Source organism: Scyliorhinus torazame, chromosome 3, assembly GCF_047496885.1.
Source record: "Scyliorhinus torazame isolate Kashiwa2021f chromosome 3, sScyTor2.1, whole genome shotgun sequence".
Classification (NCBI taxonomy): Eukaryota; Metazoa; Chordata; class Chondrichthyes; order Carcharhiniformes; family Scyliorhinidae; genus Scyliorhinus; species Scyliorhinus torazame.
Window position 1 is genome coordinate 221,671,428 of NC_092709.1, and position 26,788 is coordinate 221,698,215.

Sequence of the window (26,788 nt, forward strand, 5' to 3'; positions counted from 1 at the left end):
GTTTTTGGTATGTTGATTGAGGGATAGACGTTGGTCAGGACACCGGAGATAACTCACCTGCTCACCATTGAAATAGTATTATGGGATCTTTTACTTCCACCTAAGAAGGCAGAGAAGACCTCTGTCATGTCTCATCTGAAAGACAGGTCCTCTGACAGTGCAGTACACCCTCAGTCAAGCTTAAATGTCATGCTTGTGCCTCTGGATTGTGACTTTAAACAATGATCTTGCGACAGGTGAAAGTACAACCAGCCAAGCCAGAAAGAGCAAGTCAGTTGGAGAAGGGAGCAGGAATAGGGTAAAATTCAAGGGAAACTCACTCACAAAAGTAGAACATGATAGGAACCCTGTAATGGCACAAGGCTTGCATCGCTGAGGCAAGACTTGTGCCCACTGGTTTTCTGCAGAATTGAATCTGTCTAGATGTATGGGATCAGCGTCTATAGACAGCCTCTTGCAGTTTTCTAGCACCTCTCCCTTGCAATAGGGAAGTAGTGTTCTAAGACAGAGGAATTGAATGTTAAGGTGCACCCAAAAGCTGGAAAATTAACTGGTAAATCAGTTAGCATTTTGTCATGGTCCGCTGGAGTCTGATCATTTATAAAAAGAGATATAAATTTCCCAGTGACTGACCCAAAAGATCAAACAACATGATTTCACATTTTAAGCCTTTAATTATAACAAACACACTAAAATCAACAAAGACTAAACATTACTCAGTAAGCAACGAGGTAACTAATACACAAATGTATTCCCAATTAACTTCTTAACATAAACAAAAACTCTGCAATTATAGATTATACTGCACTCTCCACAAAACTGTAGTCTTGAGTTTAAAACCCAAAGCTCCTCATAGCTCTTGCATAAAATTCTCCCTACATTTTCTAGGATAAATATTCAAGTGTCCTTTTGAACAAAGTCCAATTCACTCAACCTTTAAGCATAATTGAGTGGATTTCCCATTGCAAGGTATCCTCTGTGGTCTTTAACTCTTCACAATCTTTCTGTGGTTATTCTGTGGTCTTTAACCCTTCACAATCCTTATTTCCTCAAACATGGGTTCCACCCTCACCAGTCCTCTGCTTGTGGTTAACCCAAAAGTTATTCTTCTCTTCTACTCGGCAGAGCAGCACTTGATTTCCGTATTCTCCTCAAAACACCCTGTCTAACTAACTCTGAACATCTGTGGGCCTGTGTAGTGGTAACGCCAGAAATCCTGTCCTTTCCGTCAAGGTTTCAAAACTTGTACCTGACTTTGAATGAGCTCAATTTGAGTTTCTGGGCATGATCTACCAGCCGTGTTACACCCGAAAGGCAGTGTGGAGCAGTGCGAAGTGGCCGGTAGATGTCGGGAGATCCCTCTTCCGGGATCTACCCAGCTTGCGATGCCTCGTGAGATCTAACGTGATCTCGGAAGACGTCGCAATGTGAATCCTGCCCATTGTGGGTGGATCATGTTTTAGAAAATCTGCGATTTAAAGCGAGAGAGCTAGTCTAACTCCAATATGCACTTCCATAATCTAACCAAGATGTTGGGCTCTAACCCTTTGCCTTGGAGACCTTGGGCAAGTGCCATTCAGTGCTGGTCTCCACAAACGTGGACCATACAGAACGGCACTCGTGGGGGTCTCCCAGGCAATAGGAACCCCCCAGGGGCTTGCCCTCCAGGCAGGGTGTCACGCTGGGTGCCACCTGAAGACAGTTTAAAACCTAACCAAGTTATAAAGTCTCGCATTTGTAACAACTCCCCCATATAAATGAAAAATTATTTTTGTAGCAATGATTTTTCTGCAACATTATTAAAATATAACATTGTAAATATTTTAATAAGTAATTTACTGCATATAGTACAAGGAATATCTTTCCCCTTCTGTCATGTTTCACAATTAAACATTTTGTCTTGGCAACATTATAATGCTCGACCCCACAACAACCAACTGTACGTGACAGTATGAATTTAAAGTTCAGCTTTGTGAGTTCTTCGAGGTCCAGCTCTTCGCAAATGAGAGTTCACTTAACTAATGATGGTTTCACTTTCTAATCCCTGTTACAGAAGAGGTCCTTTATCATTTTATTGCTATTCCATGTCCTTGGTTAGAAAATCGTATATATGGGTTGGCCCGATTAATTTTGCCAAGAACAACATTGTCATCAGGGTGTTGGCCCATTAACAATCTTTGAAACCATGGCATTCAGGTCTTAACTCCTGATCTCCATTCTCTTCCATGCCTGTAGACACTTTAATATTTAAGTCTGTAAGGAAGGTCTCAAACAGCCTCAAATCCTAATTGTCTTCATTCACTTTTACCTTTAAATTCGTTCCCATGATTTAAACCTTCAGTGTTTTTTTCCAGGTGATGCAAGTTTTACACTGTTTCCTTCCATGTAAACAGTTCATCTTTCTATCAAGTTAAATTAAATTTAGCTGCTGTAAAAACTTGTTAAGGTTATGTTAATGATCAGACATAAAATCTTGATACTCCTTTTTAGTCAGTTCACAAATTTCATGAACTTATTTTTGTTACTCATCTTCCCATTCACTACCAATCCTCTCACGTTATTTTCTAGCAAGAGTGCCAGCTTTGTCATTCTGAAGTTTTAATTTACACTCAAGCACACGTATCCTTCCTTGCAGCTCCATGGTATCAGTATTAGTTGCAGCAGAGCCATTTTGTTTCAAAGCAGTGCTTTCCTTTGTTTGATTGTTAGTTTTGAGTGCTGTTCCATCTGTTTTGTCGCCTCTTATTCAGGTTCTGCCTGTATGTTTAATTCAGACAAGTTTAATTTGTCGCCAACTGCTATTCAACCCTTTGTTGTCAATGAAGTGCTCCACCTTCCTTTTAACATGAGCAGTACGAGCATCTGACTGTTTGGAAATAGATTTAATTGAAATAGTAATTTCGACAGCAGGATTACTGACAGTCATGGATTTTATATATATATATATATATGTCACCTAATTCCTCTTTTACATTTTCAGTTTTAACAGCGTCACCAGGCTTTTCTGAACCAACTGTAGAAAGCAACTTATTCCAAACAGAGTCATTTCTTAATATTAAGTAAAAACCGTTAACAGGGCACAGGTCGAATCCTCACAATTAAACTACATTTTAAATTAACCCCCTTCAGCAGGGCAGGTAAACAATTTCCATCATATATTTTTATTTAGCAAATTTTCTGGAGGTAAGTTCCCATCGCCTGATGACATTGGCCATTGAGCTGACCCCGTAACTGGAAGAATAACAATCAACTTGCCTGTTTTATGTGATAACAATGGGGTCACTTCCCCAAATTGATTCTTTAATTGTCTATGATCTGGTCTACTCCAACAGTAAATACATTCCAAAACTATTGGTTTGTCACAAGTTCCACCCACTGGTACAGCATTTTCTGCAGGGACATTCTGCAATCCTACAAATGGTACCATCTTGCTTTTTAAATTTTCGACAGTAAGCTTTTACAAGCTCTCACATATGACAAAGTAACAATGTTGGTCTCTTTGAATCATATTAATCCTCCAGTCAGTACTTTTTACGAATCTGAGGAGTTTCTATCTTTTCATTTTTGCTAACTTCCTCATTGTAACGGGCAGCATGGTTCGATTCCCTGCTGGGTCACTGTCTGTGCGGAGTCTGCACATTCTCCCCGTTTCTGTGTGGGTTTCCTCCGGGTGCTCCAGTTTCCTCCCACAGTCCAAATACGTGCAGGTTAGGTGGATTGGCCATGATGAATTGCCCTTAGTGACCCAAAAAGTTAGGAGGGGTGATGCGCAATCAATAACCTCAGAAACGAGATTGGAGACAATTGAAGGCTTTAATACGCAAGACGTTTCCCCCAGCAGCACAGGTACAGAAGAAAGCTGCTGGGGCGGCACAAGCTCTTATACCCCGCCTTGCAGGGCAGAGCTAACATACAGGCTTATCCAATGGGAACAAGTACATTCTCCACCAATTGTGTTCCGGCATTACTAGGTACCGTAATCCTCCTAACACAGACTACCACATTCACCCTCTTGTTAAAAAAGAGTCCAGCAGGGGTGGTGGCTTCGTATTACAACATGGTAAAAGTGGTAGACGTTACAGTTATGAGGGTACCATATTGCCTTCATACAACGTTTTGCCTCTTTACAACTCTTAACTATTTACAACAGTAATGTACATTTCAAAAGGAAGCAATTAGTCGATCGGGGCCCTGGTCGTCCTCTGCAATCGTCGTAGCTTTGGTGATGATGGCGGTGGAGGTTGGGGCGTCTGTGACTCCGGGAGCGTGGTTTCGGCTTCTGTGGCAGCTTCATCACCCCTAGACGTGGCTGGTGGAAGGGCCGACTGACCTGGGAAGGGGGTGGCTGTGGGGTGCGCTGGTGGGCAGGGCCTAGACGGGGCCGGTGGAAGAACCGATCCACCTGAGAAGGGGGCGGCTGTGGGGTGCGCCGGAGTCAGGGAGGGTGGGACTGGTGGCGGGGGTGTGTGTGGGGATCCAGCGGGCACCAGGTCCCGTCGGGAGACCGTATCCTGTCGGCCATCGGGGTATGCCATGTAGGCGTACTGAGGGTTAGCGTGGAGGAGATGGACCCTCTCGACCAATGGGTCCGATTTGTGCGCCCGCACGTGTTTTCGGAGCAGGACGGGTCCAGGAGCTGCCAGCCAGGTTGGGAGCGAGGTCCCAGAGGAGGACTTCCTGGGGAAGACAAGGAGACGTTCGTGAGGTGTTTGGTTGGTCGTGGTACAAAGCAGTGACCGGATGGAGTGGAGGGCATCCTGGAGGACTTCCTGCCAGCGGGAGACTGGGAGATTCCTGGACCGCAGGGTCGGTAGGACAGTCTTCCAGACCGTTCCATTCTCCCTCTCTACCTGTCCGTTTCCCCCGGGGTTGTAATTGGCCGTCCTGCTCGAGGCAATGCCCTTGCTGAGCAGGAATTGACATAGTTCGTCGCTCATAAAGGAGGACACCCCATCACTGTGTATGTAGGCGGGGAAACCGAACAGCGTAAAGATACTATGGAGGGCTTTTATGAAGGTGGTTGTGGTCATGTCGTGGCAGAGGATGGCGAATGGGAACCGGGAGTACTCGTCAATCACATTCAGGAAGTACGTGTTGCGGTCGGTGGAGGGGAGGGGGACTTTGAAATCCATACTGAGGCGTTCAAAGGGACGGGAAGCCTTTATCAGGTGCGCCTTCTCTGGCCTGTAGAAGTGCGGCTTGCACTCCGCGCAGATTTGGCAATTCCTGGTGGCTGTCCTGACCTCCTTGATGCAGTAGGGCAGGTTGCGGGTCTTGATGAAGGAGAAAAATCGAGTGACTCCCGGGTGGCAGAGGTTCTCGTGGAGGGCTCGGAGGCGGTCCACTTGTGCGTTGGCACATGTGCCGTGGGATAGGGCTTCAGGAGGCTCGTTTAGCTTCCCCGGACGATACAAGATCTCATAGTTGTAGGTGGAGAGTTCGATCCTCCACTGTAAAATCTTGTTTTTTATCTTGCCCCGCTGTGCATTATCGAACATGACAGCAACCGACCGTTGGTCAGTGAGGAGAGTGAATCTCCTGCCGCCCAGGTAATGCCTCCAATGTCGCACAGCTTCTACTATGGCCTGGGCCTCCTTTTTGACTGAGGAATGGTGGATTTCGGAGGCGTGGAGGGTGCGTGAGAAGAAGGCCACGGGTCGGCCCACTTGGTTGAGGGTGGCCGCCAGAGCTACGTCGGACACGTCGCTCTCGTCCTGGAAGGGGAGGGACTTGTCCATGGCGTGCATCGTGGCCTTTGCAATGTCTGCTTTGATGCGGCTGAAGGCCTGGCGGGCGTCTATCGACAGGGGAAAAACTGTGCATTGGATCAGTGGACGGGCCTTGTCCGCATAGTTGGGGACCCACTGGGCATGGTAGGAAAAAAAACCTAGGCAGCGCTTCAGGGCCATGGAGCAGTACGGGAGGGGGAACTCCATAAAGGGGCGCATGTGTTCAGGGTCGGGGCCTATCACTCCATTACGCACTACGTAGCCGAGGATGGCTAGGCGGTCGGTGCTAAACACGCATTTATCCTTGTTATACGTTAGGTTAAGGATTTTTGTGGTTTGGAGGAATTTTCGGAGGTTGGTGTCGTGGTCCTACTGGTCATGGCCGCAGATGGTGACATTATCGAGGTACGGGAATGTGGCCTGTAAACCGTACGGGTCAACTATTCGGTCCATCTCTCGTTGGAAGACCGAGACCCCATTCGTGACAGCGAAGGGAACCCTTAAGAAGTGGTAGAGCCGCCCATCTGCTTCAAAGCAATGTATTTGCGGTCAATAGTGTGGATGGGGAGCTGGTGGTAGGCGGACTTAAGATCCACCGTGGAGAAGACCTTGTAATGCGCGATCCTGTTGACCAGGTCGGATATGCAGGGCAGAGGGTACGCGTCCAGCTGCGTAAACCTGTTGATCGTCTGACTGTAGTCGATGACCATCCTATGCTTCTCCCCGGTCTTTCCAACCACTACTTGAGCTCTCCAGGGGCTGTTGCTAGCCTCAATGACACCGTCCTTCTGTAACCGTTGGACCTCTGACCTAATAAAGATCCGGTCCTGGGCACGATACCATCTGCTCCTGGTGGCGACAGGTTTGCAATCCGGTGTGAGGTTCGCAAACAGGGAGGGCGGATCGACCTTGAGGGTCGCAAGGCTGCAGACAGTGAGGGGGGGTATAGGGCTGCCGAATTTGAAAGTTAGACTTCAGAGGTTGCACTGAAAATCCGACCCAAGGAGCGTGGCTGCGCAGAGGTGGGGAAGGACGTAGAGTCGGTAGTTTTTGAACTCCCTTCCTTGGACTGTGAGGTTAGCTACACAAAACCCCTTGATCTCTACTGAGTGAGATCCGGAGGCCTTGGAGATTTTCTGATCAAGGGGTGGACGGGGAGAGAACAGCGTCTTACTGTGTCGGGGTGTATGAAGCTCTCCGTGCTCCCAGAGTCGATTAGGCAGGACGTTTCATGCCGATCGATAAGCACCGTTGTCATAGTATTCGGGGCCGAGACTGGTGCAGGGTCACCGAGGCTACTCGTGGCAGCAGTTGAATGTTTTCTTCGGGCGGTGTGTGGTCAGCCAAGCTGGGGTCCTGGGGGTCCATCCCAGATGGCGGCGCCCATTGGTCGCACATGGCTGGGGGTGCACAAAATGGCGGCGCCCATCAATCACACGTGGCGTCCACGGTACCCTGGAGGAGGAAGATGGCGATGCCCACTGGATGCACGGGGACCGTGGAGAGGTTAACCTAACCTAACGACACCAAGACCGCAGCGACCGCCCGGGCCTGGCATACCGCCATGAAGTGGCCCTTTTTACCGCATCCCTCACAAGTGGATGAACGGACTGGACAGCACTGTCGGGGGTGCTTGGCTTGCCCGCAAAAATAGCAGCGGTGCCCCCCGGGGTTGCCAGGCCGTCTTGCAGCACAAGCTTGTGGGGGGATGGGAGATGCCTTGGGGTCGGCGCGGGGGGGGGGGTTCCACGCTGCCCAGGGGGCTGCCGCGCGGTTGGGGACGTAAGCGCAGGCGTTTCGGGAGGCCACATCCAAGGAGCCGGCAAGGGCCCATGCCTCCTTGAGGCCTAGTGTGTCTTTCTCCTGTAATCGCTGGCGGATTTGGGAGGACAGCATACCTGCAACAAAAGCGTCTCGGATCAAAAGTTCTGTGTGGTCGCACGCCGAAACTTGCGGGCAGCTGCAGTTTCTCCCCAACACCAGGAGCGCACGGCAGAATTCTTCCAGCGATTCCCCAGGGATTTGTTGCCTCGTCGCTAGCAGATGTCGGGCATAGTCCTGGTTTACAGGGCGAATATAATGCCCTTTCAGCAGCTCCATTGCTGCATCAAAATCGTCTGCATCCTCGATGAGGGTGTAGATTGCTTGGCTCACCCTCGAGTGCAGGACTTGTAGTTTCTGTTCTCCCGTGGGTATGTTTTCGGCTGTTCCGAGATATCCGTTGAAACACGCCAGCCAGTACTTGAAGGTTGCCGCTGAGTTTGCCGCGTGGGGGCTGAGTTGCAGACACTCCGGCTTGATTCGGAGCTCCATTCTTTTAAATCTAGCGTATTAAATTGATGCACAATCAATAACCTCAGAAACGAGATTTGAGACAATCGAAGGCTTTAATACGCTAGATATTTCCCCCAGCAGCGCAGGTACAGAAGAAAGCTGCTGGGGCGGCACGGGCTCTTATACCCCGCCTTGCAGGGTGGAGCTAACATACAAGCTTATCCAATGGGAATAAGTACATTCTCCACCAATGGTATTCCGGCATTACTAGGTACCGTAATCCTCCTAACACAGACTACCACAAGGGGTTATTTGGTTTCGGGGATAGGGTGGAAGTGAAGGCTTGAATGGGTCGGTGCAGACTCGATGGACCGAATGGACTCCTTCTGTATGTTCTATGCTCTATGTTCTATGATATCTATAAAACATTTAAAAGTGAGGGGCAGGATTCTCTGTTGGCTGACACTAAAATCAGGAAACGCAATTGGGCGGAGAATAGGTTCTGACACCAAAATCGTGGCGGAAGCCAATTTGACACTAAATCGCAATTCGCCATCACCTCAACAGTGCTGTCAATGCGGTCCAGAACGCGCACATAGTAAACATCGCTTCCATATCATGACCTTTTTTATCATTTTCAGGGACCTCCGCGATTCTCCTCCTCCGATGGGCCGAGTTCCCATCGGCGCGGTTCACTTGTGCATTTAAAAATCGTGAAACCGGCGTTGTGACTGCTGAGGGAGAGTGAGGGGTACGAAAAGTATCCAACATGTTTTTATCTTATCACACGGCTTCAGTGAAGTCGTTGTGTGGTTGGAGCTAGGCTGTGGCTCTGTGGGTTTTTACTTTCGCTTTGAGTTTTGAACTGGTTTTGAACTGCACAGGTTGAAAAAGTGTCTCTCCATCTTCATTTTAAAAGCTGTTTCCAGACTACTTGATAACTTAAAAGAGATAATTACTTTCTGGAAGGAACTCAAACCTGCTGTTTGAAAAGGGGAACAGAGTATCAATGACAAGTCTTATACCAATGAGAATGCTGTGTGCTGGGCCATACCTTTGAAAAAGGGTTTGCTGGTTTTACTTGGCTTTTGTTATTGAATTGGAACAGTTAAGGGGAATTTAGTAAGGGTTATACATAGATTATTGTAGCTGTATAGGGTCTTTATGTTTGTAGTTGATAATAATTCTTACTGTGTGTGTTTATACAAATGTTACTAAATTCGTACAATAAAGCTTGTTTCTTTGATTATAAGCATCTAAGAACTCTGTTCAATATCCCCCGAAAGGCAGGCTCCTGTGCTCATCATAACCAAAATCAATAAACAGTTGTAGGTCAGGTGAACTCCATGATATACTTTGGAGTTTTTGAAACCCTGGCCCATAACACCACTATGGAAATAAACACTCAGAGAGAGTAGGTGGTCCTGCTAGGAAGGATTTCAGAACAAAGGGAAGCCCAACAGAAGAACTACTCCTGTTAGAAACAACACTTATTCTTTCTAACAAGTACATCAAAACAAAGGAAAATCATCTTTAAGAAAGCTGCGGTAAGAAACAACACCAGGGGCTGGATTCTCCATTTGGGACTCTATGGGCTTGATTCTCTGGAAAAATGTCGAAGTGTGCTAACGAACAAGAATTGTCGCTAATTTCCCGGCATTCGGCGCAGCAACGCCGGCAACGCTATTCAATGTTAATTAGTCCACTTAACGAGGCCTCACGGGCTTCTCGCCCCGAATGCCGGTCCGTCAGCTGATTCACCGGGACTGCGCTTGCATGCCCACCGCTAACAAGGTCGAGCAGCACTGAGGCTGCACTTGCTCAGCCAATCCCAGCCAGCTGACAACAATGGCGCCAAGGAGACCAGCCCCAAGTTTCAGGGATGCTGACCTGGGCAGACTCCTGGACGCGGTGGAGGCCAGGGAGGATGCCCCCCCCCCTCCCCCCCCCCCCCCCAGGGTCCGACAGGGTGAGCCACAAGGCAGCCAGTGCTGCCTGGAATGAGGTGGCGACAGCAGTCACTTCATTGCAGTGTTAATGTAAGCCTATATTAAAGGTTATGACAATAAAGGTTATTATTATTCTGCTGCAGGTCCAGCTGCCAACGGCACGGCCCATCCCAGGCGGCCCCCTCTTCTGACCCTGAGAGGAACACCTCAGAGTAGAGCTCCGAGGATGCAACTGTTTTAGTTGCAGCACAGATGTCATCCCCACCTTCCACCAGTGTAGATACACCACACACCTCGGTGGGAAATGTTAGTGGACAGGCTTCTGGAGCACAATCTGGTGAGCACCACACAGCTGCTGATGGACATCAGGTGGAGTCCAGTGCTTCCAGGCTCTTTGCCTGTGAGCAAACATGGTTACTCACCTCCGAAGCTCCCCACAGAAGCCCTTCCACCAGGTTCATATTTTTCAAAAGGAGTGCTAATCGGCACCAGCATGAGCACTTGCTGGAGAGGCCACTGAATGACGGGAGGCCGTTAGATAAAAGGTAGCTCCCGTTAATTGTATGGGAATGGGGCTTAAGTGGTGATAATTGGTTTCTCATCACACTACGGCAAGATTCCGATTTCGCCTAGGGGAATGGGCCCCTGCGGCGGCCGCGCCATGCAACATGGCGCCGGTGGTGTGCGGACCTGGTCTGCCTAAAACAGCCCCCCCCCCCCCGTAGCCAGCCTCGCCACCCCCAGACCACCCCCCCCCCCCCCCCCCCACCGTGCCTCCAGCCCCTGCCAAAGCCCCCCCTTGCCTGCGGAACGGCTCCCCGCCTTGACTGTGGCGGCGCTGGATTCAGTCTGTAGCCACCACGCGAGGTTCCAGAGCGGTGTGAGCACACGTGTCCCATGCCATCGGGGCCTCAGCCCATCGGGGGTGGAGCATCGGGGGTGGGCCTCAGGTGATTTCCTGAGGCCATCCATACGGCAGGTGGCGTACTTTCTGAATACGCCGTTTTTGAGGGGGCGGAGCATCGCAGAAAATGGCAGCGCTTCTAATTCCGGCATAAACAGGGATTCTCCGGCCGATCACTGAACGCGATTCTGGCGTCGGCGATCGGAGAATCCCGGCCCTTGACTTTCCACAGGTGAAACCCCTTCCTGTCGACCCGGTATCGCACGGGGTGACCTCAGGGGTGTTAAGAATGCACTTGTCCCTGCGGAGGCGGAGGCCGGACTGTTCAAAACACCAGAGAACTTCGGACACGTTCTCCAAATGTTCCTTTTCCGAGGCCCCAGTGATGAGCACATCGTTTAGGTATACAGCCACCCTGATTAGGCCCTGCAGGATGTTTTCCATCACCCGTTGGAAAATCGCACAGTCCGGTGAAACCTCAAAAGGCAGTCGGGTGTATCTGTAGGTGTTTACCATCACATACTTCTGAGAGTCCGTGTCCAATATCAGCTGCAGGTATGCATGGCTCATGTCGTGCTTCATGAATGTGGTAACACCACTGAGATTTGCGGACAGTTCTTCAATGCACAGGACTGGGTAATGTTCCATCATTTTGTAGTCTGCACAAATGTTAACAGCAAGGACACTGAGAGAGTGACAGTGGTTGGAGCAATCTGGGCTGGCTAGGTAACTTAGAGACAACAGCAAAGACAGTGACAGAGTGACAGTGGGAGCAGTCTGGGCCGGCTGGCAAACTGAGTGACAACAATAAGGCCAGTAACAGAGTGACAGTAGTGGGAGCAGTCTGGGCCATTGGGTTTTAGCACCTGGACCAGGGGCCCAGCCCAATTGGCAAAATGGACGTGACGGATGATCCCCAAGCGTTCCAGACGATCCAGCTCGACATCGACCTTCGGTCTCAGCGTGTACGTATGGCACCGGGCGGGTGCGGAAATAACGGGGCTGCATGTCTTTGATCCTGGCTGTGCACCCTTTATCATCCCGAGGCCCTCCCCAAATACGCCTGGAAATTTTACCAACACTTTTTCCGGGCCATGAGGGTACATGCAACAGCCGTGTTGCCAATCCAATTTTAGGTGGCACAGTCAATCACGGCTCAGTGAACTGGGTCCTCCTCCATGAACTACCACCAAAGGTAAATATGCCAAATGGTCCCTGTGTGCCACAGTCATGTGGATAGTTTCCTCTCCAGTGTACATTACAAATCGGGCACGTGTGTCCTGAAGTTCCAAGGTTTGGAGACTGGACTTGATAACATTGAACTTCCGGCAGTTGATCACTGAGACTGCTGCTCCGGTATCGAGCTCCATGTCAATGGGCTGACCATTCACTTTTAACACAATTTGGATGGGCGTGACCCTGGGGCAGTGACGCAGTGTAATTGCTGGCCCTCTTCCTCCTGGTCCTCCACATAGAATGCACATCCTCCAAGTGGTCAGAGACGCCTGGGGTTCTGGCGGGAAATTGGGCCCTCCTGGTGTCCCGGCCCTGTTTCTGGCGGCCAGCCCCCGGCCCGCGGCTGTCCTCTGGGCATTCTATTTTGGGGGAAATCTTCCCAGTCACATGTAGGCACACCATAGCAATGCTCTCACTTCGAAGCAGCTCGCGTTGTCCGAGTCCGGGAGTGGAGCTTCCAGCGGCCGAGTTTCAGTCCCTCCAGGCCTTGCATCTCTTGGACCCCGTGCTCCGCGCTCTCTCAGGGCATTGCGATGTCCACCTGGAGGGTTAAGTCGGCCTCCGTAAGGAGTTGCCCACAAACGAACTGGTCCCACAAGGATTCGGAGAGCGCAGCCCCGAATTTTCATGCGGTGACCAGCATCCTCAAGCGTGCCAAAAAGTGACTATTTGATTCTCCTTGGGTCTGAGAGGCTGTGTGGAACCGATACCGATGGATCATTATTGGAGGCTGTGGCTTAAGGCGCTCCTTGACCAGGGCCACCAACCTGGTGAAAGGCTTGGGAGTCCAGCCTGTCCGGATGTGTGAGGCTCTTGATGAGTGCATAGATGGGTCTCCAATGGAAGAGAGTTACTCCCCTGGTATAACAGCCAGAAGAGGATTTGCTCCCGCAGCTAATGGACCTGCCAAAACATGTCCACTAAAATCAACTTGGACAAAATATTACACAGTTTGCAACTAATACACTAAACTACAGAAAGTTATTCCCAATTTACTTCTTAACACAACTGAAAACCCCCTGCCACGTTTTTAAAGTATACCGTACTTTGCGCAGAATAGTAAAAGTCATAATTAAAGTCAAAAGTTCCTCTTGATTCTAAAAGTATTCCTTGTCTTGCTTCACCACACTGAATCTGCCTGTTTCCTTTCAGACAATGTAACCTTCACTGAACCCTTTGAGCATAATGAAATGGAATTCCCACTGCCTCCTGCTTTGTTTCAAGCTGTTAAAACTTGTACTTGACTTTGAATAAGTTTTAATTTGAATTTCTGTCTCCGGATTTAGGCAGAGGTCTCATAGGTTTGTCTCCAGGCTGATCGCATTGGACTTCCCATTATCCTCCCCAAACAACTCCATTTTACCTTGAATTAAAAGAGACAGTTTAAAACATAACTGCGTTAGAAAACCCAGCATTTGAGTGTTTTGTCTCAATGAGCTGACTGTTGAGTTGCTGTAATAAATGGCTCCTGTGTGATGTGTCTCATATTACTCAAACGCCTTTGAGCAGAGCGTGTAATCTGGAAAACTAAAGAACTTCAAAACAGAAGCTAAGAAGAGGTTGCAATTTCAATGAGGCCAGCCTCTAAATCCTCATCAATTAAAAGAACAGCAGCAGCAGAAACTTCAAGTGATATAAATTGCTCAGGTCTCCTGTAAAGTGTATCAGTCACATGATAAATATATGCCCATAATGCAACCTTAACAATATTACAATCTCCTGTTGTTACCTAATTGCAGTGAAGACCTTCACAGTTGCCCTGGCATAGCTTCGTACTCGGTGAAGCACAGATTTCTAATATCTGCTCACTAAAATCTTCACTGGACCTACTTATCCAGACATAATTTAGGGAGAGCTGTAATGTCTGTCATACCTTAATAATAATAATAATAATCGCTTATTGTCACAAGTGGGTTTCAGTGAAGTTACTGTGAAAAGCCCCTAGTCGCCACATTCCAGCGTCTGTTCGGGGAAGCCGGTACGGGAATTCCACTTGCTGTTTCATTCATTAAATAGTGCATCAACTCTCTTTCTGCTCCTCAAAGTTATTCCTACACGCAATGCTATACATGCTCTGAGAAACTCCCATTGTAGGAAGTTCAAGTCTGGCATTCCTAAGCCTGCAGCCTTTTGGCTGAAAAACACCATTGCTGGAGTGAACACACCTCCCACTGGCAGCTTTGAAGATTTGAAATCCAGCATGTGGCTTGCCCATCCTTGCCCCACCATAACTTACTGCAACAGGGTTGGTATTGGGCTGCTCGTTATCCAAGCCACAGTGATAGACGAGGAAACACTGTCACGAGAAGGGTTCAAAGTTTTTTTCGAAATATTTTATTCAAGTCATTTTCATATAAACAAACAAAAGCAGAAGAACAACCATATAGCATTATGTACAAACAGCAAGTGGAATAACTGCAGGGAATGCAGCGCTTTATATAATTGTGTACTAAGTAGGGGAAATTCTGGGGCTAGATCATCTCTCATTTTAATATGTTTAAATCAACATCATAGGGACTTGATAAATGGAGTTTGACAATGGCCAAGTCATATTTGACAATTTGGGTTCTTGGATTTTGGGACAGAAAACTAGTGAATAGGGGTTTCACCTTAATCTGTTGGAGTTAAGTGACTTGTCGCAATTTTAGGCCCCAGAAATAGGAAATATGCTGTAATATATCAGATACATGGGACTGGATTCTCCATTATTAGGACTATGCCCCACACGGTGTCAAAACTGGAGTTTTACTATTGAAAATCCTGGATTAATGGGACACAAATCCCCGGCCCTGCAGGGGGTTAGCAGGGCCCGGAGTAAATCTTGCAGCTTTTGCATGGCGGACTCAGACCGCGGAGGTAGACCCACAAAGGAGACTCCCCGATCGGCCACACGCCCGACCCTCAACCCCCGCACGGACATTCCCCGGCCGCATATAAGGTCCCCCCACACCCCCCCCCCGGCTTCCGATCCGCCCGCCCCCGACCAGGACGGCAGCCGCCATGCGACCATGCTAGTATCCCGACCGGCTGGACCAGGTTAGATCCACACCATCCGGACTTCGGCTGGTCGGGGGCGGAGGATGTAAGAGCGGGCCTCTGGCAATGGCCCCATGCGGCGCAGCGTACTCCCGGGTGACGCCGCTTTTCGGTGCCCGGAGAATCGGCAAACCACCGCTGGTCCCAATTTCTGCGTCAAACTGGATTCTCCGCCCCGGCCGCGCTTTCGGCGTTGGGGTGTGGCGAATCCAGCCCATGATTTCTAAAAAAGTAAATGACTATTTTATATGCTGAGGGCTTCTGCAGCAAGATATTAAAATAAGTGCAGAAATTTCAGGAGCATTAGTTATGTGGCTGAATTCTTCGGCCGCACCCACCGCGAGATCACTGTGGAAGGGACGGGGTCTATGTAGAGGTCCGTTGACCTCGGGCGGGAATTTCCGGTTGTCGGGCGGGCACGGCTGAAGAACCCGACCCATATTTTTTCCAATTTTCTGGATTTGATAGTTTTGCCAATGAACTATTACATGTTGCATGTCATTCCATTATTTATAATGTATGCAATACAATGTTAGTTTTTCCACTTAACGACGCCCAACTGCTTTCACGCCGCGAATGAAGGCATGCCAGCCGATCTGCCAGCTCCCCGCTAACAAGGTCGAGAAGCATTTAAATAGCACTTGCACAGCAATGCTGTTGTTGTTATTACCATACAGACTGACCTATCCCTCCCAATGACCACATGTTCAGACTTCCGCAGGTCCTCCAGCCAACAGCACCAGCTCATCCCATGTGGCCCCTCCCCTGCACATCAGGTGGATTCTATCTTAATCCATTCATAATCATTGATGTCGTGGAGCACCTGGTGCATGACATCAATGATTCTGAATGGATTAAGATAGAAGCCAAAGTAGAGGGAAAATAAAGAGAAAAAAATCTTAATTTTTTTTAATATTGGAGAACTTTGACATTCTACAAATTTAAAATTAGCTATTCATGGCTGATTTAGCAGCAATTATAAAGTTAATTCACTGTTTAAAAACCCAATTATAACTTATTCAACAAGGTATAACTTTATAAAATCTGTGGCACTCTTTGCCGCAGCAGGCTGTGGAGGCCAAATCACTGAGTGTCTTTAAGTCAGAGGTAGATAAGTTTTTGATCAATAAGGGGATCAGGGGTTATGGGGAGAAGGCAGGAGAATGGGGATGAGAAAAATATCAGCCATGATTGAATGGCGGAGCAGACTCGATGGGCCGAATGCCTAATTCTGCTCCTCTGTCTTATGAACTTCCTCCATGTTGGCTTGCCCATTGTTCGGAACACAGAAAGACTGTATTTCTCCCTGCACACCATTTTTGTGTGCTGCTGCAGCTTTTGTAAACCTTAAAATAAAATGTGCCTCATTAGAGGGCTTGTGAAAACTGGAGGAAGTCTGAAAGGAATCGGAGACATTCTAAAAGGAAACTTAAATGTTTTCACATGATCAAATGTCGCTGTAAAATGTTGAATTGTAATGTAAATATATTTTAATATCCTGCAAAGGCAAGCTGACCATTACATTGACCACTGTGATGAAAAAGTTGACATGTGTGACAATACTGGGACAGCATGGTGGCACACTGGTTAGCACTATGACTTCACAGGGTCCAAGGTCCGATTTCCCCTGGCTTGGGTCACTGTCTGTGTGGAGTCTGCACGTTCTCCCTGTGTCTGCGTGGGTTTCCTCCAGGTGCTCCGGTTTCCTCCCACAAGTCCCGAAAGACGTGCTGTTAGGTGAATTGGACATTCTGGATTCTCCCTCAGTGTACCTGAACAGGTGCCGGAATGTGGCGACTAGGGGATTTTCACAGTAATTTCATTGCAGTGTTAATGTAAGCCTACTTGTGACAAAAGGATTATTATAAAGATTGTTGTAATACTTTATCTATCAGAGAAAGTGCCACAACGGACAAAAATGTAGCAGCAGGTGTTGGTGAAACCTCTGTCACATTTGTTTGAGAATTTAAATGTCAGACAGCTCTGAATTTGGGGAAAAAAAAACTTGCTTTTAAAAGTTAAAAAATCTAAGCATCTGCTCCCATCGATTGACAGGCAATTTGTCTTTAAATTGAAAAGCCAGCAGGTGAACTTCTCCGTTTGGCAGGCTGAATGGCGAGTGTTCCACGGTCCTGATGGGGGTGTGACTGTCAGGGACATGCTAATAGGCCAGCACTCGCACCATGTGGAAGTAGTGCAATTCTAACGTACACCAGTGTGTGATTTGCTGGGGCCAGGAACGGCACTTGAGAGCCTGACAAGCTGCAGCTGCATATAAGCACTCCGCTCCAAACTCTCGTTTCAGCCAAGAAGATGGTACACCGGAGAGCAGCCCCAAGGTTTGCGGATACAGAGCTCGAGATACTGCTGGACATTGTGGAGGAGAAGTGGGACACCCTGATCCTCTGGGTGGGAAGGAGACTGCCGTCAACTGGGCCTGGGCGCAGGCGGCAGAAGCTATGAGCACCGTGGGCCCCTCGTGAGGACCGGACAGCAGGGCAGAAAGGCATTCCACAACCTCTTCAGGATGGGCTGGACACAGAGCAGGATGTGGAGCAGACGGCAATGGACCTGGTCAGCTTAATGGGAGTGTCGGCAGTCATTGAGGTGGAGGTCGCCATGGGACAACCAGGTGAGCCCCAATGTTATAGAATCATAGAATTTACAGTGCAGAAGAAGGCCATTTGGCCCATCGGGTTAGCACTGGCCTTTGGAAAGGGCACCCTAATTAAGCCCACACCTCCACCCTATCCCAGTAACTCAGCAACCCGATGTCCCTATGGCACGTGAGTCACCCCTCTCCCCCACACCATGCGTACCCATGATCTCACCATGCATCTTTTCTTGTGCCTTCCATGGTCACCTCCTGACATGACACACCTGTCCTGGGTTCCTTGCCCCCAGCAACAACACCGCAACTGACCTGATGGTGAGTTGGGACCATCCGGGGTCCCTTGCCCCAGCTGTAACCCCAAGGAATAGCCCAAGGACCACCAGGGCTGTTTAGCACAGGGCTAAATCGCTGGCTTTGAAAGCAGACCAAGGCAGGCCAGCAGCACGGTTCGATTCCCGTAACAGCCTCCCCGAACAGGCGCCGGAATGTGGCGACTAGGGGCTTTTCACAGTAACTTCATTTGAAGCCTACTTGTGACAATAAGCGATTTTCATTTCATTCATTTTCATGCACCTTGAGAAAGGAGGAGATGATGGTGCCCGGGCCCCCGCAGGGAGTCTGAATCCCCCCCATCCCCCACTTGTCCCTGGCGCATCCAATAGGCATCAGGCAGATCGGGGTGGCACCATGCCACCTGTGACATCCAGAAGATTGCCGGGCCATCCAAGCCCAGTTGCTCCAGAGGATGGCTGCCAAAGGGGACCCAGGTCGCAGGGCAGGAACTGCAGTGGGATGATGCACTGTCTGGGGACCTACCTAGACAATGCATTAGGACATGCAAGATTAGAAAGGTAGACACCAATTAAGCTGCACGGCTGCTGCACATACGGTAATGTTAGGGGCTAGGGCACGATTATTGTACATAGCACTGTCACAAATAAAAACCTTTTCACTGATGTTCTGAACTGCCTCGGTCCTCTATCTGAAGGGTGTGAGGGATGGGCTCGGCTTGATGAAGAGGATGTACCGTGTGGGGTTGGGGGGTAGAGTGTGGTAGGCCAGTGATGTGGGTTGCGGGTGTTGGAGGACGGCATGGGCCAAGTACCCCAGGACAGTTGGGACTTCCCCCAGAGTCACCCCCAGAGGCGGCGGTGGACCAGGCCGGAGATGTGGGGGCGCTATGTGGTATCGCCTACCCAGTGAGTGACCCATCACTGCTCACCATCCCTTTGACCAAGCACCCTCCCACACCCCGGACCCCATCCCCATCCCTGCCTCCCCTGCAGGTCTGTGGCCCTGTGTGATGGAATGACTAGGACGCATGCAGTGATCACCCAAGCAGACAGTCGAATGTGATACCGGGGCAGGAGTCAGACTCTGTCTAACAATGCAACGCACCAGTGCTTATTGTGGAGCGTATCATCATCATCATCCCCCATCCCATGGACCAGACCCACCAATACTGCCAACCAACTACCAGCACCCTGTGGTGAAGCTGGTGGGAAACCCGGAGGGCGGATGGAGGTGCTGGAGTAGTGGGGATCGAGTGCAGGAAGGGGGAATGGGGTGGGTGGCCATGTGGGGGGTTACATAGGGGTGGGACGGGATGGTTGAGCTGCCGGTGGCCAGACTCCCTAGTCGGCGAATCTGAAGGTAATCAGGTTGCCCCATGCATGACAGCCCAGACACACATGTCGTGCGGCCTCCTGTGCCTGGCAGGGGCCCATGTCCTGCCCATCCTGGTCCTCCTCCACATTCTCCTCATCGGAAGAGGCATGCCGTTCTTGATCCCCCTCCTCCAACATGCCCCGCCTCTGCCGCACGATGTTGTCGAGGGCGCAGCAGGCTAACATGATGTGGGAGTCCCCCTAGTGCTATACTGGTATGTTCCACCAGAGCGGTTCAGGCACCTGAACTGCACCATCAGTATACCGCCCCTGGTTGCTGCATGGGTTTCATTGTAATGGTACTCCATGTCAGTCTGGGTCTGCCCAAAAGGCCTCGAAGGTGCCGGGCACCGATGAGTGTGCCAGGACTAAAGCATCGTACGCACTGGAAACCGGGCGCAGACGTTCATGATGTGCATCTGGTGGTCACACACCAACTGCACATTCATCAAGTGGAAGCCCTTCCTATTGATGAAGAGCACACTCTCATGTGCCAGTGCCTGTAGGACTTTTGTCCTGTTGATGACCCGCGGGGACCTGGGGCATTCCTGTGATGCCGGCGAATCTCGCTGCCTGGGCAATCTGGCGGGCTCGGTCCAAATTGAAGTTGATATATTGTGCTGCCCGGGCATATAGGGCAGCAGTGACAGCGCGGATGCACCTGTGAACGGATATCTGTGAGATCCTGGACAGGTCCCTACTTGGCACCTGGAAGGACTCTGTGGTATAAAACTTCAGTACGAAGTCTTACAACACCAGGTTAAAGTCCAACAGGTTTGTTTCGATGTCACTAGCTTTCGGAGCGCTGCTCCTTCCTCAGGTGAATGCAGAGGTCTGTTCCAGAAACACATATATAGACAAATTCAAAGATGCCAAACAATGCTAGGAATGCGAGCATTAGCAGGTGATTAAATCTTTACAGATCCAGAGATGGGGTAACCCCAGGTTAAAGAGGTGTGAATTGTACCAAGCCAGGACAGTTGGTAGGATTTCACAGGCCAGATGGTGGGGGATGAATGTAATGCGACATGAATCCCAGGTCCCGGTTGAGGCCGCACTCATGTGTGCGGAACTTGGCTATAAGTTTCTGCTCGGCGATTCTGCGTTGTCGCGGGTCCTGAAGGCCGCCTTGGAGAACGCTTACCCGGAGATCAGAGGCTGAATGCCCTTGACTGCTGAAGTGTTCCCCGACTGGAAGGGAACATTCCTGCCTGGTGATTGTTGCGCGATGTCCGTTCATTCGTTGTCGCAGCGTCTGCATGGTCTCGCCAATGTACCATGCTTCGGGACATCCTTTCCTGCAGCGTATGAGGTAGACAACGTTGGCCGAGTCGCACGAGTATGTACCGCGTACCTGGTGGGTGGTGTTCTCACGTGTAATAGTGGTATCCATGTCGATGATCTGGCACGTCTTGCAGAGATTGCCATGACAGGGTTGTGTGGTGCCGAGGTCACTGTTCTGAAGACTGGGTAGTTTGCTGCAAACAATGGTTCGTTTGAGGTTGCGCGGTTGTTTGAAGGCAAGTAGTGGGGGTGTGGGGATGACCTTGGCAAGATGTTCATCATCATCAATGACGTGTTGAAGGCTGTGAAGAAGATGACGTAGTTTCTCCGCTCCGGGGAAGTACTGGACGACGAAGGGTATTCTGTCGGATGTGTCCCATGTTTGTCTTCTGAGGAGGTCGGTCCGGTTTTTCGCTGTGGCGCGTTGGAACTGTCGATCGATGAGTCGAGTGCCATATCCCGTTCGTACGAGGGCATCTTTCAACGTCTGTAGATGTCTGTTACGCTCCAATTCGTCTGATCAGATCCTGTGTATACGGAGCGCTTGTCCATAGGGGATAGCTTCTTTAATGTGTTACATACGCGGTACATACTCGTGCGACTCGGCCAACGTTCTCTACCTCATACGCTGCAGGAAAGGATGTCCCGAAGCATGGTACATTGGCGAGACCATGCAGACGCTGCGACAACGAATGAACGGACATCGCGCAACAATCACCAGGCAGGAATGTTCCCTTCCAGTCGGGGAACACTTCAGCAGTCAAGGGCATTCAGCCTCTGATCCCCGGGTAACCGTTCTCCAAGGCGGCCTTCAGGACCCGCGACAACGCAGAATCGCCGAGCAGAAACTTATAGCCAAGTTCCGCACACATGAGTGCGGCCTCAACCGGGACCTGGGATTCATGTCGCATTACATTCATCCCCCACCATCTGGCCTGCGAAATCCTACCAACTGTCCTGGCTTGGTACAATTCACACCTCTTTAACCTGGGGTTACCCCATCTCTGGATCTGTAAAGATTTAATCACCTGCTAATGCTCGCATTCCTAGCATTGTTTGGCATCTTTGAATTTGTCTATATATGTGTTTCTGGAACAGACCTCTTCATTCACCTGAGGAAGGAGCAGCGCTCCGAAAGCTAGTGACATCGAAACAAACCTGTTGGACTTTAACCTGGTGTTGTAAGACTTCGTACTGTGCTCACTCCAGTCCAACGCCGGCATCTCCACATCATAAAACTTCAGGGCAACGAACATCTTGTTGGCCATCGGGAACAGGTGTCCTCCCCCACACCTCGCGGTTCCAGGTGCGCCATCATCCCAGTGATACTGCACGGTCTCTCTGCTCAGCAGTAGTCGTCGGCGACATGCTCGGTTTGGCAGGTCCCCGAAGGATAGGTGCTGCCGATATACACGCCGCTTGAGGCAGCACCCCCTTCCCGCCTCCTTCTCGGCCTGTAGGATGCCAGCGCTCCAGCTTCACCTGCTGGCCACTGCTCTTCTGGGGCAGGCTCCTGTTCTGCAAAGTCCTACGCCAGCAAATCCTATTCGTGCAACCTCATTGTGTTTGCAAGGGCCGCTGCAGCCAAGCTGATGCCAATCATTCAGTATCTGCAGGGGGTGAAGGGCAGACGTGTGAGCATAGTGAGAACCTCTGTATCCATCCAGGTCAGTGGGCTACACGGTGGCCCTGGCCTGCACTGCAGCCCCTACCCCTGCACGTCTCCCCCTCGCCTTCCCCCTCCCACCCCGGCCGTTCCCCCAGACATTCTGCCTTCTGCACTGCACCAACTAAAGGTTCCTGGGGGGGGGGTGAGGTGGAAAGGTGGCCCCCATCAATTCTGCCTGGCGGAGGCAGAGCATCGCGGGAGGCTGGAGACTACCAGGCCTGGCCCGTTAAGGATATGTTACTGAATGCTACTGTACGTTTTGCATGCCCATGCTGGCGGGGGGCATGTAACACTTTCACACCCCACTCTCTTGGCACTGTAGCATGGTCCTCTGGTGGGCGCCTACGCCAACCTTGATTTTCGGCTGACGAACAATTCTCTGCTGATCGCAATCCGGCATCGCTGGATGGAGAATCCCACCTGCCGTAAGTGTTGACACCGGGACTGAATTGTGTGCGTTTCGTGTTACTGTTGGGGGTGTTATTTGTGGAGCAATTCAGGACATACTAATGGGCCAGCACTCTGCCCACGTACATCTACAGTAATTCTCACTCCCATCGGAGTCGGATTCGCTGGCATCAGAATTGGAGCTGCAGATCTTGACAAGCTGGAGCTGCTTATTAGCACTCCACTCGCCAGTCACTCTTATTCCTGTCAAGTAGATGGCTCCACGAAGAGCAGTACCACGCTTCGTGGATGCGGAACTCGATAGAATGTTGGATGTGATGGAGGAGAGGCGGTGCACCCACATCCCCAGGGTGGGTAGGAGGCAACCGCCCACAGTCATCAACCGGACTTGGGTAGAGGTGCTCGAGGCACTCAGCGTGGTGAGCCTCACCAGGTGGACTGGCATGCAGTGCCGCAAGATGAATGACCTCCTTAGGGCAGCTCGGATGAGCCACCACCTTTGTTCCCCTGGCATCACTGCTGTCCCTCACTCCTTACATCACACCCTCACTCCTACAGAGGCTAATTAAAACCCACCTGCCCCATCTCCCTCACACCCCATCCTGCATCAAACCCCAACACCTATATTGTCCTCTTTGGCCAGGTGCCTTGCAAACACATGCCGATTCTATGATCAGCTACAGACTCCTCTTGCAACTTGCCTCCATATACATGTCGCCTCGGAAAAGACGGCCCATAACAGAAGGGAGCGAGAGAAGTCAGGAGGGGGTGTCCTGACCTCAGGGCTCTCATACCTGCCGAACAGAAGGCGATGGCATTAGCACAGCTTGTGTTTTCCTGTCCCTGCCTATCAATCCAGGTCCAGAAGTTACCATCAGTTTCAGTGGCATAATGAGAGAGAATTTTGCTGTCTTTACCATGGCAATATCCAGGAAATCAGTCGCCATCTCTCCACATAAAGAGCATCAATCTGGAATGCTTTCCCCCAAAATGTTGGGGATCTGGGGAGAATTGAAGCTTTCAATACTGAGTTTGAATAATTTCTTTTGAGTAAATGAATTTGGAGTAGGCTCGTGGGGCCAAATGGCCTACTCTGTTTTTATGTTCCTATATTCAGCCTGTCCTGGCTGAAAGCTGAAAACTTATATAAAGTCCAGTAAGTGAGTCTCACAGTGTAAGCTACGTCATCTATATTTTTCAAGCACTTAAAACTCTTAAAAGATTGTAAGAAGACTGTCAGCAGACCAAAGTACTTTCCCTAATGGCACTAAAAGGGCTGTTTCTTGATGCAGAGAAAAGAGGAGCTCTTTGTCAGCTGTGGTTTAGTTGGCACTGCCAGTGATCAGGCCCAGGGGAGGTGGCTTACCAGGTGGAGGGTGTGTGTGGGTGTGTTCCTGCAGGCCTCCCTGAGGTTTTGTGGGGATGTGGTGTCGAAAATGGAGGGGGGGGGGGGGTGTGGAGATTGGGGCAGCCAGACAAAATGGTGCCGCGATCAACGAGAAGCCTTTTCTGCTGGGCTCGCCAGTATGAAATGACTCTAAGTGTGGCGTCGGCAGAGATAAACTCATGAGGCCTGAAAAGACGGCAAAGTGCTGTTGAATAGTCTGGTGATTCTCAACACTGCAGCCTCCGAGAAACACTCCGCTTAACCCGCCCAAAATGGACATAGATTTATTTTCAGTTAAATCGTGCCTCAGGTCTCTTGTTCATGCTCGGCTGGGAACTTGCTGCACATGCGTAGTATTAACTTTTAAGGTTCTTTAGACCGAGGATTTGCCCTGCATGCCTGCAGAGAAGAAATAAAGAGGAGTGTATGAAAATTGCATATCAAGTGATGTGATACAGGGTGCCATTGATAAGTAAGTGTCCCAGGGGGAGGGAGGCAGGAGGGCGACAAGGAGATGGTCCAAAACCAGCGAGGGGAGACAGGGATAGGCCGCCAAAGGAAGCCTCAGCGAATGTATAAAAGACAGGGGACAAAAATAGGTCCTGTTAAGTTAAAAGAAAGGAGCAGACAAATAGGTTACAAATTTAAAAAAGAATTGCAGGGAGCAGGCGTTCAGTGAATTGAGCACGGGAGACGCCCTGAAGATCTGAGAAGGCAGCTGAAGGTGGATGGCTCCCTAATGAGGGTCGCTATGGCAATGGTAACCCTTTGGAACAATGCAATTCTGCTTGGCACAGCCGGTGATCTGAAATTGTTTAGATATTGTAGATATTCTAAATTGTTTTATCTTTCTGGCCTGGTAAAGTTTATTTTGTTTGTTCCAAACACATGGGGCGGAATTCTCCGCTATCGGAATTCTCCGTTACGCTGGCAGCGCACCCATGCCTGGGGATTTCCCGACGGTGTGGGGCTGCCTGCAATGGGAAACCAGAAAACTGGTGCGACGGGACGGAGAATCCTGCTCATGGAATCGTGTGGCTTTATTCACTTAGTAAGCATCTTGAAACTCAAACTTTATCTCCTTTAAACAAAACATTACTGGTCCCTAACTGGAACTCCCCCGATGACCTGGGGTCTGGTTAAGGACGCTAACACATCAATCAACATCATGGAGCAGATTATCAGGTCAGTGCCACTTTGCTGTTTGTAGGAACATGGACACAAATCTGCTGCCATGTTACCTACAATACAACTGTGATTAAACTTGAAAAAGTACTTCATTGGCTGTAAAATGCAGTCGGATGTCCTGAGATTGCAAAAGCTGTTGTAAAAATCCAAGTATTCGGTGCTTTTTGTTTTCACGATTGGACAGTTGTTTCCAAAAGTAGATCAAACTGAAACCTGATACACCTTTCACTGTGAAGATCAAATAGAAGTCGACCAGTTTTGATTAGATCTCTTTTATTATCTTCCTTAGATAATTCGTAAGAGCATGAACATATATAAAATAGGAGCAGGAGTAAGCCATTCATTCAGCCTGCTTTGCCACTCCATAAGATCACCTCATCTCCGCCTCCTTGTTCGACCTCCATTTCCCTTGATTCTCTTAGTGTCGAGAGAGTTACTGGGCGGGGCTGCAGCTTGTCAGCCCTACGAGCGTCCATCACGGACCCGGCAATTCACGCACCGCTTTTTGTGTGTTCAGCTGGTGTTCCACGCAGCGCCGGTGCTAGGCCCTCACCGGCAGTGGAATCGGTGCAGGTTTGGCGCCGATTTTTCTGACGTCGAACTCCACGGATCCTCCATTAGTGTCAGCACTTAGACTCAGGAAAGCAGAATCCAGCCCAGTCTTGACCATTCACAACACTGAGCATCTGGGGGCTGGGTTCTCCGATTCTGGGGCTATGTCCCTACGTCAGCGGTGGAACTGTGGCGTTTTACACCAGAAGAAAATGGCGTAAAACAGCCACCAATTCCCCGTTTTGCTGAGGGCGAGCAGGAAGGCAGCGTAGAGCACCCGGGTCTCGCTGCCGATACGGGCCGGAGATTTGCTGGGTCCGTGGCCGCGCATACGCATGCCAGCGGCCGGCAGCACCCACGCTGTGCAACATGGCGGCGGCCGCTCATGGACCCAGCCCGTGAAATAGTCCCTCCCTTCGGCCGGCTCGCACGGCCTGGACCAGCCCCCCACATTGCCCCCAGTCCCTGATGAAGTCCCCCCTGCCCGCGGATCGGCCCTCACCCGACTGTGGCGGCGCTGGACTGAGTCCGCGCAGCCACGGCGAGTTCCCGACGGATGAGACTATGAGAGGCACACGTCGACGGGAACTCGGCCGGTCGGGGGCGGACCTCAGGCAATGTCCTGAGGCCATCGATATGTGGCAGAGTATGCCGCTTTGGACGGGGCGGAGCATCGCGAAAGCTCGCCGCCCCCGATTAGGTCGGAAACTTTGATTCTCTGTCCGGTTGCGTTTGGTGACCGGAGAATCCAGCCCCACAGCTCTCTGGGGTGGAGAATTACAAATTTCTCAACTGCTTCAGCAAATACATTTCTTGGGCGGGATTCTCTGTTGGCAGAATCCAAAATCGCAAAACGTGATTGGGTGGAGAAAAGGTTCCAACGCTAAAATC

General features: G+C 50.1%; 1 protein-coding gene across 3 annotated transcripts in view; it reads left to right on the forward strand.

The window, feature by feature from the left end:
- The window catches only part of LOC140408951 (melatonin receptor type 1A), a 136,100-nt gene that overhangs the window by 100,081 nt on the left and 9,231 nt on the right, over positions 1-26,788 (forward strand). Inside the window, exon 1 of one of the 3 annotated variants that reach the window (XM_072496902.1) lies at positions 17,530-17,760. The exons of the other annotated variants lie outside the window; for them this stretch is intronic. Within the exon in view, the coding sequence (XP_072353003.1) occupies positions 17,694-17,760 (67 nt within the window). The 5' untranslated portion in view covers positions 17,530-17,693. Of the gene's footprint in view, positions 1-17,529; positions 17,761-26,788 lie in introns of those variants that run through there. 3 annotated transcript variants of the gene reach the window in all.